The following is a 14,164-nucleotide window of genomic DNA, read 5'->3' on the forward strand; positions in this document are numbered from 1 at the left end:
GGCTATTCTACCCATTATCTTGTGTCCCCATGGAGAATAAAAGTAATTCCAAGATATCGTAGAGAGCTGTCAAAAGCTACAAGCTCCCAAGAAAGCACATTGCACTTTCTTTAAAGTTATGAAAAGCTTTTCTATCCATACGAAAATTCGAAAAGTGTGTTTCGAATACCGCACTACCCTTTAGTATATCTTAAAATATTACAATCTGTCAATCTGTTTAATCAAGGTTTTTCAAGGGATTAAAGGTAAATAGAATCTTTATGATGTTATTTTTAATGTTATTATAATGTGTTATTGATAGAATTTTTAGTTTTGATAAGTGGTTCGATGTTTAATTAAGAAGAGCCTCGAAACAAAGTGTCTTGTCATCTGAAGAGCAATAGCCCCTGATATAAACAGTCGTTCCTTCTCTTGCCAATAAGCTTCTTCTGGCTACGGAAAAGTGTAAAAGTTCAATACAAAAGGAGAGAGTGATGCAGCGCGTATAGACCGCTCGAAATAATACACCTTGAATCGTACTTATAGAACCGACTTTTACGCATCCGTCGTTCTCAGTTCCTTTGGTCCGGAAGTTCCTATAGTCGACACGTCATTTCCACGTAAACATACTTTGTTTTTAAGTGAGTAACCTTGCTCTTTTAAACTCACATGACACTATATTATATTTAATTTAATTTTATTAAATATAACTTACCTTAATCATTTTTAACCGGAAATTCATCTAGTCCACTCAAAAACTAACCAAAAATATTTAAATCAACGTCAAAAATGATCAATTTAATTTGCACACATGATGTTTTTGTATTCTATTATTTATATATATTATACACATAAATTTAGCTATAAAACAATAATTAAATATCGTCAAAAATGTGAAAGAACCTAAGGAAATTTTGGTTAAAAATTTTTATTCGCCAAAACACATGTTTGAACTCTATAGATACCATTGATGTTTTGTATTGATTTTGGGTTAATCCCAATATTATGTATGTACAAATCGGTTTCAAAACTGACAAATAAGCGTATTTCGATTGAAACAAATGGCTAAAATTGAAATACTTCTAGGTAAGTATGCCACAACACGAATTAAAAATGCCCATAAGTTCACTAACACATTTCCAGTCTACTACTTAAGATTATGTACGAGTTCACCGAATACACAAGTATTTAGCCATTGACATTTCATAGACCCAAGACGTAGGGCCCGCTCCATCCCAAGTACTCTATTGCAGGACCACTCCCTGGGCATGCTGGAGACCCGTGCACAGATACAGCATAATGATGCTGAGGGCCTGGACCCGCTCATCCGATCTGTCCGATTTCCAGGGCGACGACTCCGTGGCCTTCTCGGCATCATTCATTTGGGTGTAGCCCTCGGTTTCGGCATCCAGAGCCACTTTCAGTTTTGTAAGCTGCAGGGAAGGTATAGATATGGATATATATTGTATTGATATAGATATGGATATAGATATTGATATAGATATGGATATGGATATGGATATGGATATGGATATGGATATAGATATGGATATGAATATAGATATTGATAAAGGTATTGATATAGATATATATAGATATTGATATAAATTTCAATTTATATATAAAAAGATATTGACAGATATTGATAAATAAAAAGATATAGATATATATATGAATATAGATATTGATATATATATTTGTAGATATTGATAATATCTGATATTGCTATAGATATGAATATAGATACCAAAATAGATATTGATATAAAAAAGATATGGATATAGATATGGATATAGATATTGATAAAGATATTTATAAAGATATAGATATAGAAGTAGGTAATGATATAGATATTAATATAGATATTGATACAAATATATACATATAAATTTTGATATAGATAAAGATACATGTATTGATATAGATATTGATATAGGTAATGATATAGATATTGATAAAGATACTAATATAAGTGTTGATATAGATATTGATGTAGATATAGATATATTGCTATAGATATTGATACAGATATTGATAAAGATAGATATGAATACATATATTGATATATTTGATAAAGATATTGTTACAGTTATTAATATAGATAATGATATTAATAAAGACCCCTCTTTAACTTTCCACTTACCAACTCGTTTATTTTGGCCACTCGCTCGTCGGGCGGGAAGCCAACGTATAAATGTTTGCTGGTGCTCTTGGCCAGGTTCATCAAATCCTCGTTGCGGGTGTGCCGAATGATGGGCTCGGTGATGACGATCACCTGCTCGAAGCTGAGTTCTGGACAGTCCAATGGCAGAGCCTCCAGGTGCTGGGTGACGCTCTCGAAGGGATTCTGGTGCAGTCCAGTGGCCGCATCTTCCACTATCGATGATTTTCTGTAAGATATTGAAAGTATGAGGATCTCAGTAAAACAAAAAAGAACTTGGGCAACTAATTTAATTAATTATAAAAATTGTTTTCAAATTCATATTGTTCTTTTAAAGGGGTCTTTATGATCTTTCCTTACTTTTACATACTTGTCATTACAATAAATGGCGGATCATTTATATTTTATCGTTATAGACATGCAGAAAGTATTATAATTATTTCAGGATCAACATGAAGAGTTCTTATTATGTATGATTTATAAAAATCTGAGAGATGAGTGTATGAATAAATATCATATGGACTACTATATGGAAGAGTAGGTTCTTCAAACTCACCGCGATGGCGTGTGCTGGGGACTGGGGGGCAGGCTCTTGGAGTTCATCTGCTGCCCACTGCCAGTCAGCGAGGACACAATGCCGGGAATGTCCAGGTTGCTCGCCTGCCGCTTGATACCCTGAGCCAGCATGCCGGTGATACTGGACCTGTGCACATCCAGGCCAGCTGCGGTCGGGGTCTGGATCTGGGACTGATCCCCGCCAGATGCCGACGTCGCCGACGACGCTGCTCCCGCCGAAGTCTCGTCCAAAGGTGCCGAACCAGTGGTGGAGGATCCGTCAAGGATCTCCGGATTGTCGGCCTGCGTAATGGTGAACTCCGGCCGGCTGGCCATCGTCGCAGTGGAACCGGAACAGTCCACTGGACCACAGACGGTGGCCATCTGGCACTTGACTATGCACTTCTTGTGGCACGACATAGAGCACTCCTGGCACTGCATGGCGTCCTTCAGCCAGATCTTCTTGCCGCAGAAGTCGCACTGGGTGGCCCGATTGAAATGGGTCCTCACAAAGTCATGGGCCCTGGGAACGCCAGTCGCCGCACTCGAGGAGTCGATGGATGTGGAGTTTTCCCCTGAGGTGGTGGTCAGCTTCAGGAACGCCGTCTCATGGGACTGATCCTCCGGTGCCACTCGCTCGGCTCTGAATTTTTAGGTATTACGAAAATTAGTGGTATATTGCATTATTTAACCCAGAAATGGTAGCTTACCTAGTCTGAGATTGGGACTTGGGGCTGGAGCTGCTTTTGAGGGAGCCATTGCCCACCGTCAAATTGGGATTACCCATCCAGGAGAAACCAAACAAGATGTCGCCAAAGCAGAGATTTGGATTAAAGCCGGACTGATTGGACAGAGGATGCATCTTCCTGTAAAATGAGATACAAATGAAAAGGATATACGAGTGAAATGGAGAAGAACACCTACACAGCCTGTAGCGATGCCGGATTGAGACTAATCTGCTTGAGGCACTGGTTCAGACTGGTTTCGGAGCACTCGACCAGGATCTGACCGATCTGGACGTTGTTGTACCCCAGGAGGACACTCTCGCCGGCTGATTTGCCGAAGACGCAGACGTTGAGGAAGCGACTGGAGTTGTCCAACTGGAAGCTGCACACGTCGTCCATGTGGATGAGTGGGCTGAAGGGACAGTCGATGGTGGAGTGCTGGTAGAAGTAGTTGACCGGCTCCTCCGCCTCGTCCTTGACTTTCTCCTTATCCTTCTCCTTGTCCTTGTCCCGATCTTTATCTTTGTCTTTATCCTTGTCACGATCCTTGTCCTTGTCACCGGCATCTCGACTCATGGTCTTCTTGATGGCCTTGGCTATAAGATTGGATTTCTTGGGCGAGTTGGTGGGAGTGCCGCTCAAGTTCGGCTTCACGACCAGGTGCTTGGGTGGCACTGGTTCAGCCGGTGATGCAGCTTCGGATTCGGTTTCCGCCTTCGACTGACAAAGATTGGGTAGATCCCCGAGATCGTCGTATTTGTCAAAGTCCTCCAGTATGGCATCATTGCGAATGATGCCGGGAATGATGCGTTCGATTCGCAGGCTAAAAACGGTGGCCTGCAGCGTCTTGACCACCTTGGCAATCTGCTGAATGGTGGTCACTGGCCTGCCCTCGATGGCCACCAGGACATCGCCGGCCTGCAGATTGGACTTGCATGCTGGGGTATTCGGCAAGACGGACTCGATCCGGACCACCTGGCTGCCGCTCTGCTTGAAAACGATACCGATCTGCTGGTTCTTCGCCTTGTGGATGAACACGTCCATCGAGATGAGCACGTTCCGGCTGTCCCGCTGATTAGCCTCGATGAAGGGCACCGGGGCCAGGGTGATGGTGCAGTAAGTCTCAATGGCTCCCGGATAGGCCATCAGGCGGGACAGTTCCGCCAGCTTGACCGTGAGCAGTCCATTAGGCTGGATGTCACAGTCGCCGGCATCGGCATCATCCGCGGTCCAGTGGAAGAAGGGCTTGTAGCGCAGCTTATAGTTGGGCAACGTGTGTTTCCGACGCACCGCCTTCCGGATCTGGTTCGAGATCAGATTGGTTATGTTCGACTGCATCTGGCGGCCCTGGTACTTGGACTCGATGTCCAGGATCAGCTCCGGATCCCCCAGGAAGCTAATTGACCAGTGCGTGTAGGGCTTCCTCGTGAACTGCAGACGCGCCATGCCCGACAGCTGCTTGACTGCAAAGGAAGTTGGATTTTAAGTAATGCTTTGGTTTTAGCAAATTTTATAAATAAAATTGAGAACGGAAAAAAGCCAAGATCAAATTTTCTCCATTTAAAGAATGTGTGTTTTCAAAAAAAAACGTTCTTTAAATTAAGCCGAGAGTACTCTTGATTTTGTTTTTCGAGACAAAAGTACTCTCAATTTTGTTTTTTTGAGACAACTGTGGTCTATGTTTTGTGTTTCGAAACGAAAATAGTCTTGATTTTGTTTTTTTAGACGATTCTTCTGTAAAAAGTAGTTTCGATTTTGTTATTTGGGAAAAAATCTTCTTGTCTTCTTGATAATATTCAAAATTTGAGATCATTTTGTTCTTGTCTACTTTTGAGATCTGGATTTATTCAATTCACTCACCCTTTAGGGTTATAGATCCCTTCTTTCCAAGCACCATGTCCGCGTCTATGGAAGTCGTGAAGTTGCCCACGTAGTTTATGTCCAGCAAAAGATCAAGGTTCTCGATGCGCTGCTCGTCCTTGTCCAATTCCACATTGTGCACGGAAAGGGACCGGACGTCAGGGAACTGGTCACCCAACTCGAGCTCTTTAATCTGGAATCGATGTAAAAGAGATAGGAAAGAGAATGGTTAGAATTAAAAGTTTTAGGGATATCTAGGTAGGTATTTACAATACATGTTAAATATAAATATACTCTTAACACTTTTATTACTGTTTAAAACCCACCGTGAGCTTATCCAGTAGCTTTCCGGTTGTAGTCTTTGTAATCAGTTCGTCCAGTTCGATGGACAGCTTGCGGTAGAACCACTTTCGCACTCGGTTCGAGTTCTTGAACTCGTGGAAGAGGAACTGCATCACGAAGTTAAGCGAGACGAGGGCCGAGGCTCTCCGTAGACTCTCCTGGTGGTTCTCACATCCATTACCCGCACCTCCAGCTCCCCCAGCTCCTCCTGCTCCCCCGCCCATTCCCGAGTTGGACAGCCTTTTCAGGTTCCGTGCGGTTTGTTTGATGTTCTACAATTAAGTACACAAAAGAGGGGCGTACATTAGTAATCAGGGGGTCTTGATGGTACATACACATTACAAATACTCACCAATGGCAGGGTGTACTTGGCGTTCATTTGCTTCTGCTCCTCGCTTTCATCCGGCAAATTTGAGAACTTGATGAAGATGAGATATTGCAGCAGGATCATCACCACCCCGCCGATCAGCAGGAAGATCAGGCAGAGGAGTAGTATGTTCGAAATGGGTATCTCCATGCTGGCGAAATCTCACTCACTCGAGGGAAATATCTGAATATTTGTTCCTCCGATTCGGTTAATGGATCCTAGAAGCCAAACACTTACGAGCCACAATTCTGATGTCAGTCTCTTCAATTACGTTCGTGATGTGCTCGCATTCTATCCTCCAGTATCTGTATACTATTTAGTTTATGCCTCCGATTTCGATGCCCCATCCATTTGGGTGGTGCCTCTGCCGATTTCGCCAATATGAGGCTGGTTCCAGCTAGCTGTTAGCTGTAAACTGACAATTGTTACAACTGCGGTAGGGGCGACATAAAATCAATATGTATTCGCAGCAGTGGCTGCGCCTTTTTTGGTCATCGGCCCACAATGCGCATGTTCCCTGATCAGCTGGCAACTGGCAACCTTCCTGGGGGTTGATTTAGAGCCCATCTGGAGACCAGCAATCAGCCGGACCTCTTCGCCCAGCTGTTCTGCTTTGGAGGACGGAGAGTATGGAACCCACTTTTCAACAGACCTCATAATGGAAGCTCTGACTGACGGGGGTTGTTCGTTTCTAGGGGGGTTTTAAAGCACTTAAATCGGCCATAAATCATCCATTCGTATCTGGTTTTTATAGTGCTCGTAAAGCTAGGACATATCTAGATATTCCCTTACTTGTATTTTCAATTTTAACAGGTCAAAAGATATTTTTTTCATAGCAACCGGAATTTGAACCGGAACTTAAAACATATTTAATACATTCATGATTTTTGACGTGATTATATTATAACCGTAGGCTTTACAAGTATTACCCCAAGTTCTTGAAATACAAAAATATTTTTTTTTTTTATATTATTTTCCAAATAAAACTCGAAATATGCAATTTTTTGTGGTATTTTTCTGACATTTATTTTCTTCATGTTTTTTATTATGGTATTCCTTTACTTTATGTAAAATAAGAAAGTATTAATAGTTTTATTAACAAATTTGTTGAAGGCAGGTATTTATGTTATTATATGTTTATGTATGTATATCTTGTATATAAATTACGAGTCATCTTTATAATTACATAATTATTAAATGTAGTTTAATTATCTCTAGCGTATCTTAGTAATTATTTTAACTGCTTTATTCACTTAGTATATTAAATTAAGATATTTATATATTAATCCTTTCTTTTTTTTATATATTTATGTATATGTATTATCATTACATTTTAGCCGTAACAGTTACATTTTTCTAATTTTAAACTAATTTTTATTATTAATTTCCTTTCCTATTCGCATATTACTCCTCGCACATCCTATATTTCGGTTGCTTTGTAAAAAAAAGTCAGATCTACTTACAAATATGTATTTTATTTTTTTTTTCCTTCATGTTACCGTTCACACCAGACAGTAAACAAATAACAAAATATACAATCGAATCGTAAAGTTGGGGATAAATGTGTAGTGTTTTTAAAAAAAGTAAGCCACCTACGACATGAGACAGGGAACACAGGGAGCGGACCGTTCGGGGTCACCATTTGGGGTCACCTTTTTAGGGATTGGCTCGGCAGCAGCCTTGTGTGCACTTCATCATGGTTGCGTTTTACCAGCTTTAGAATATAATGAACTTGCACCGAGCCTTCAAGCATCTATGTAGATCTGAATCTGAATCTGGAGTATTCAAAAAATATTCGGACAATGCTTTTTATGATAGAGAGGAATGCAAGGATCTGGAAGAACAATCGATAGCAGCACTGTCATATTAATATAACTTTTTTTTTTTTGGATTTTTTTGAAATTTAGTTTGGTAAATGGCGGGACGTGGTTCCCGAATTGTTCTTCCCCGACAAAATGATGTTGATGCTGATCCCTGCACTTGGCACCTAACCAACTAACCATATAAGTATGTAGGAATGTACAAGTAGGAGTAAAGTGGGTCAGAGAGCCTAAGTTGAAGGACGAAGCGAAGGTCGTGTGCATTAAAAGCGAATCGAATGGAAATGGTCAAGTATGCCAATAATTATTAGCTAACTAAATAGTTCCTCTAGAGGCAATGATGGATTGGATAAACATCTAATATCGAAACGATATTAGTAAACTATCTTCATATTTTGTACTCATTTCTATTTTTTTGGTTTTGGTTTCGTTTCTTTTGGTTTTTGTTCTTTTTTTGTTTTGTTTTTTTGTCATTTTTTTTTTTTGGTTTTGTTTTTATTATTTATTTATAATTTTTAGTTTTGGCATCGGGGCAATGATTCAGTAGTAGTAATTGAGCTAATGAGCCCTAAGCTGCCCTTCCAAGAACTCTACTTGTGTGAGGATATCGCTAGTAATAATTCGAATTGGAATGTTTAATGTTTAAGCAAGCAGTGCAAACGAAGGTCAAAAATCGGATCTTAGCCTAAGACTGAGGACTTGAAACATTCGCCACGTGGGCAAATTTTTACTGGAAGTAGTCAAAAGTGAACCTCGGAATTACAACGTGCAACAGCACTCGGTAATGCGCTGTGTGTTTACAATTAATTGGAGTGTGAATTTCTATATCGGCGATTCTTTGATTTCCCTAAGCGATGGAATTCGGTTTTTTGTTTATTCGAGACTAGTTATAAACTATTGTATATTTATCTATGTAGGCGTGTATATATATCTTGAATGCTTGTTTGTCGGCGTCCGTAACTAATCTGTAATAACTATAGAAGAATACGCTTCTCGGTTTCCTTTCTCACACTCGAAACTTTTTTTCTAGCTTTAGAAAATCGCCATCAAATTAAATAATAACTAATATTTTAAAAAACTTTCTTCTAAAATCATACAAATCTCAACTTGAATCGTTTGTAACTATTTACTAAAATTTCATAAATGTATTTACATAAGTCTTCCCATTTTCAGACCTTTTAAAACTGTTAAAACTAAAATCTAACAAAACCTAAAATCAACTTTTTGGTTCTTTAAAAAATTTCCTGAGGCTTAAAAGAAACATTAAATAAATTATTTTTCCTTATTTTAGATAAGAAATGAAACTTTTTTAAGTGATGGCAGAGTGTTATTGATTTATTCTAATGGCGAAATTTTTAATTCAATGGCGATTTTGGCCATTTTTTAAGTGTATATTTTGGTTTATCGCTTCTAGGTTAGTCGTTTTCCCTATTCAGTATTGCTCAGTTAATATTTAAGTATCGTACATAGCTGAAGTCAGCCCAGTTAAGTTAGTTAAGAGTTAGTGATTCTTGATTTACTTCGTTTGCTAAATGTTCTTTCTACCTTCGTATGCAATCTACGCCACTAGTCATCGTCATAAACGTAATGGTAAGTTCATTTGCTGTGTAAATTCGCATTACTGCTCAGCTGCTATAATTATTTACTTAAGTTATGGATTCATTTCTTTAAATTACAATTATTGTGCGCTCTTCGATATCCCGTCGTCCAACATGTACGATTCGTCTATCTATACACATGATGTCTGCATTTTCTATAGTGAGTTGGAGGGGCTGTGTGCATGCATATAGTTGTATATTTGAATATATTACGCTTGATGTGCCATGAGCTCTGCATTTTTACACATTATACACATTCTATTCGAGTATGAGGAGCCGGAGGTGTATGCATTATATCTACACATGTTTATGTTGAAGATGCTCGATTGTAAAATCAATGCTTTCGTTCTTTGATTATAGATACAAATGGACATCAATTTGTTCAACAGATCGGAAAGTCTGAGAGGAGCTAATTTCAGCATACGAAACACTTTCGGAAATACATTAACAGAAGCATAAACCTATCTTCGAGTACAGAGTACAGGGAAACATTGTGAAAAGAACGTGCCCTCCTCATGAAGAAATGTGACAACGAAGCTATTGTAAATTGTAAATTGTAAATTCCTAAAGTCTGTACACACACACATGCCATTGGATAATGCTAATTTTACAGATACATACTCTTGGTCATAATTGAGTTACTTGGTTGTAGTTGGGTTTTGTGTTTGAATTCATTACGTGTCTATAAGTCGACAAAAAAAAAAAATATTCGCTCAAGTATACATACATAACAGAATACTAAAAAATCGTAGGGTACTAAAATGCGCTTATTTGTTGCTATTATAGCTAATATTTGCTATCGGGTTCGTTCTGTCGAAGGTATTTATAATAGTTGGTAGTCGTAGGTAAATATATTACATACAAAAATTTGATATCTACAATTATCTGGTATGTACATAGAATAAATAAAATGTCGCATTTAAATACACATAATTCAATTACTAACTTTAAATACAAACAAGACAAAAACGCTTGCAGATTACTGATTCCTCGAGTTATGTCCTATATAACTTACAATGTATGCGAGTACCTACAATTTATATTTCCTATGCACTTAGACCTAGATCTATGTGTGTTCTGCTTGAAGGAGTTCCGCTATCATTGGTTTCATTTTGATGTGCTCTTCGTCTAGGCTTGTCCTTACATTAGAAAAAAAGTACAATACACTTGATCATATTCATATCTAACAATAAGTGTTCTACTCCTATTTCTAGGCAAATAGTAGCTCTAATCTGTTTACATATCTCCGTCTCCCTACTCCGGGAATACTCCCCTTTGGAATAGAATCTCTCTCACAATCTTTACACCTCGTTTCCGTTTGCGTTTCAGTTTCAGTTTCAATTAAAGTTGCACTTTTAGTGGTTCTGGATTATGGATTCTGGACTCTGGAGTCTGGATTCTGAATTCTGGATTCTGGTTCTTGATCCAATACTCCTTAAAGCGTATGATACGAATACTGCGGATAGTGCTGGTGATCTTGCTGCAGTGGTGGCTCGTGTTGTAGATCTGGTGTGGTTAGTTCTGGCTGGTGATAACGATGTGCTGCTGCTTCATCCTCATCCACTCTGCCATCAGCATTATCATCATCTCGTTCGGTATTATAATTAATGTCATTATCTGAATATATCTTTTTAATAGCTAATGGGGACGTTATTGTAATTGGTACGCTTAATATCATTGCTTCAGTTTTAGTTGTCCTTGGTGTTATTGCAATTGTTCCGGTTTCGGTTTCGGTTTCTTTTCTCTTTAGATTCATATTTCTGATGTATTGAATATCGGATTGGGGCGATGTTGCTCTGGTTTCCGGCAATGATGCCATCACCGGGGATTGGGGATATGACCCCAAACGGCACCACCTGAGCCACTCAAGTCGCCCATCTTGATGATCCAGCTCTTGCTTCTGTTGCGATTGCGGTTGTCGATTTGGGTTTAATTCCTGTAAGCTTACTCCAGCCAATTTGATATCAGATTTAGTTGTTCCTAGTTTCGGTGTCGATACATTCGTGTCATACCTTCGGTGTCGGTGTAGGTGTGGTTCTCTATGTGGGTGTGGCTGTGGCTGTGGCTTTTGGTGTGCATGTGGATGGGTTTGCTGATGGTCGGGCTGGTATCTGTGTCGTATCGTATCAAAATTGTGATCTAAATTTGGTGCTGACAAAGAGGAGCATATGGCCTGATGCTATACCCAGATCTGATCCTTTCGATTACGCGATCGCAATCAAAGCCTTTGCTAGCACCAATCCTCCTCATCCGAATCGGAGTGTCGAGGGTTCAGACCGCTCTTTGGCTTAAAACCATTTAGAACTGGAGATGGCAGTACACGACCTGTTCGGCCCATAGCCAGCGCTTGTTCGAATGACAGCGGTGCTATATATTCCAGTCTGTGAATGATAATACGTATATGGATTATATACTATATGGTATAACTATATTGAAAGTACAACGCACCTTTCTCTTTCGACCTCCCGCTCGCGATCTCTTTCGCGCTCGTACAACTCTCGCTCCCGATCCCTGTACTCGTAGCGCAGGTCGTACTCGTGCAGCCGATCGCGATCCCTCTCCCGATCTCGATCCCTAAGGCGTTCGCGATCCCGCTCGCGTTCCCTACTACTGTAGTACATGTCCCTTGGATCTCGCAGCAGGTCACGGTGGTGTGGTAGCGAGTGAACACTGTGGGGCGTTGAGTGGTGTGTCTAAAAGGGATAATGTTATAATACAATTGAATAATATGGTATTTAATTTTTTTTTTTTTTTTTTTTTTATCTTACATGTGTGGGACTCGCATTCAGCTTGGGAAAATTGATATTGGTTGGCTTGAGCTGCAGTGTTGAAGGTTTGCTGGGAGTCGGTGGCAGACGTCTACCGATTCCGGCTCTTCGGGAGGCCAGTGTTGGGTAACTATGCTGCACATGCGTTACACCTGCGGGAATTGAAGGCATTACTTCCCTGCGGCCTGAACGGATGTTCTCTTTAAGGGCATAAATCGTTGCAAAAATACTCTGCTGTTATGATACTGAACAAAGTGTACCTAAGTAGTTCTTCACTGACATTAACATGGACAATGCTTAAAACATACATACAAATAATTGAAACATAAAATGGACTGGGACATGTTCGGTAATCATGTTATTTAAAGTTCGATAAGGTTTCTTTTAACTCACTAATATTTGAAGACAATCAGACAGACATTTTAAACGAAATGTGATTGTTTTTTATTCAAATTCAAGTAAGATTGCGTATTTGGATTCTTAAAGTTACCATCTGACTTTGTTACAAAAAAAAAGAATATAATAAGTTACTTAAAATTAAACAATTGGGATTTTATGAATTTTTCAAAAGGTGATTTTGAAATTGTGAAAATATTGAACATGTCCCAGTCACAGCCCATTGTATTAAACTTTTATGATGTTAAAAACAATTGTTGCTATGCAAAAATGCATTCACTGTATCTACGTTGATAAGCGTGTGCAATTACTTGAGCACCGTACGGAATTATACAACTATGGAAAAAAAAATATGGAACAAGAACAACAGTGCTATATAATGTATTGAGAGAAATATACACAAGTAGTTGGATGATTTGGGGAATGGCCGGTCGGCAGTTAAGTTGTTCATGGCAACATGCATGACTGTTCGATTCGATCTATAGATACCGTATTTATGCAGAAACGAAAAGGATGGATTAAGAATCGGTGCATAATACTATTGACGCACATTCATAGATAGATAAGATAGATAAATATGCACACACGTCTAGATACTGAAACACCCAAAAGCTGCATCCCAAATTATTCCTCTGGTAAATACAAAGTAGCTCTGTCGTTTTCACCGCCCAAAAGTCGTATACGAAAACAATACTTGAAACATGTTACAGATATTGCCTGTTTATCTTTGGTATAGTGGCTGGACTTAATGGGTGTTATTTGGAACGAGAAGCAAGCTTATAATAGAGATTCTTGGTCAGTGTCTTGTCCTGTGCTAGTCAGGCTGACAGAGGTCGATTTCGAACAAAAAAAAAGTTCTACGACTATGGCTTACGAACTTCACCTTCTTGGGGGATAGTGGATGGACTAATAAATGATGTTCACTTATCTCTCCCCTACACAAATTACGCTTTTAACTTTGATTCCGTTTTTAAAGTGACCAGTACAAGCACTAGGTTTTCTCCTCACTAACAATACAAGTCCGTCGAAATTAGTCTAAACTTTGAATAGATTTAAGCTCCTCTTATATGCATGTCTTCTTACCATCATAGATTTCTAGAAAAAAACAGTTCATTTGCCAGAGAGATTCAGTGTGGTAGTTTAAGGATGAGGATGAATGTCTGTACATGTCAGTACCATACATACGAGATGTGATTATAATATAGGTGGATTGGATGGTACGAGTATGTCATCTAGAGAAATGAAAACAATAAACGCTGCTAGTGTAACAAGAGTACGAGTACAAGTACGAATAGTTGAGCACATATTTATGAGTTCTTCGGTGTGGTAGATCGGAGATCTGAATGATTTGAGAGCTGTGAGCTGTGGTTGAATGGGATGTATGATAAGTATAGGACTATTCAGTTAATTGAAGCTTATGATTGACTGTTTGGTTGATTGATTGATTGATTGACTGGTTTGTTTTTCTGATTTAACGCCTTGGCATGACAATACATGTACATGTTAAGCATGGTTGGCAACTATGTACGAATACGAGTTAGTTACGAGTTACGATTTACGAGTAAGCATGTCTGATCTTTGATGTTTGTAAAA

General features: G+C 39.2%; 2 protein-coding genes across 9 annotated transcripts in view; both read right to left on the reverse strand.

The window, feature by feature from the left end:
* Nucleotides 1-756: 756 nt before the first annotated feature.
* Pdzd8 (PDZ domain containing 8) lies at nt 757-6,442 on the reverse strand. Its single transcript, XM_017069847.4, has 8 exons — nt 5,975-6,442; nt 5,607-5,894; nt 5,281-5,473; nt 3,620-4,883; nt 3,406-3,561; nt 2,697-3,338; nt 2,123-2,369; nt 757-1,412 (listed from the first exon to the last, which is right to left on the reverse strand). The coding sequence occupies exons 1-8, from the start codon at nt 6,137-6,139 to the stop codon at nt 1,224-1,226; spliced, it is 3,144 nt and encodes a 1,047-aa protein (XP_016925336.2). The 5' UTR covers nt 6,140-6,442; the 3' UTR covers nt 757-1,223.
* A 1,760-nt stretch (nt 6,443-8,202) lies between these two features.
* Nucleotides 8,203-14,164, reverse strand: part of cac (calcium voltage-gated channel subunit cacophony) — a 53,577-nt gene continuing 47,615 nt past the window's right edge. For all 8 annotated transcript variants that reach the window (XM_070997623.1, XM_065867957.2, XM_017069770.4 and 5 more), the window contains 3 exons: nt 12,176-12,327; nt 11,856-12,100; nt 8,203-11,788 (listed from right to left, as the gene is read on the reverse strand). In XM_070997623.1, coding sequence (XP_070853724.1) covers nt 11,638-11,788; nt 11,856-12,100; nt 12,176-12,327 — 548 coding nt within the window. In that variant the 3' untranslated portion in view covers nt 8,203-11,637. The remainder of the gene's footprint in view (nt 11,789-11,855; nt 12,101-12,175; nt 12,328-14,164) is intronic.

The sequence above is a fragment of the Drosophila suzukii genome, chromosome X (genome assembly GCF_043229965.1).
Source record: "Drosophila suzukii chromosome X, CBGP_Dsuzu_IsoJpt1.0, whole genome shotgun sequence".
NCBI lineage: Eukaryota > Metazoa > Arthropoda > Insecta > Diptera > Drosophilidae > Drosophila > Drosophila suzukii.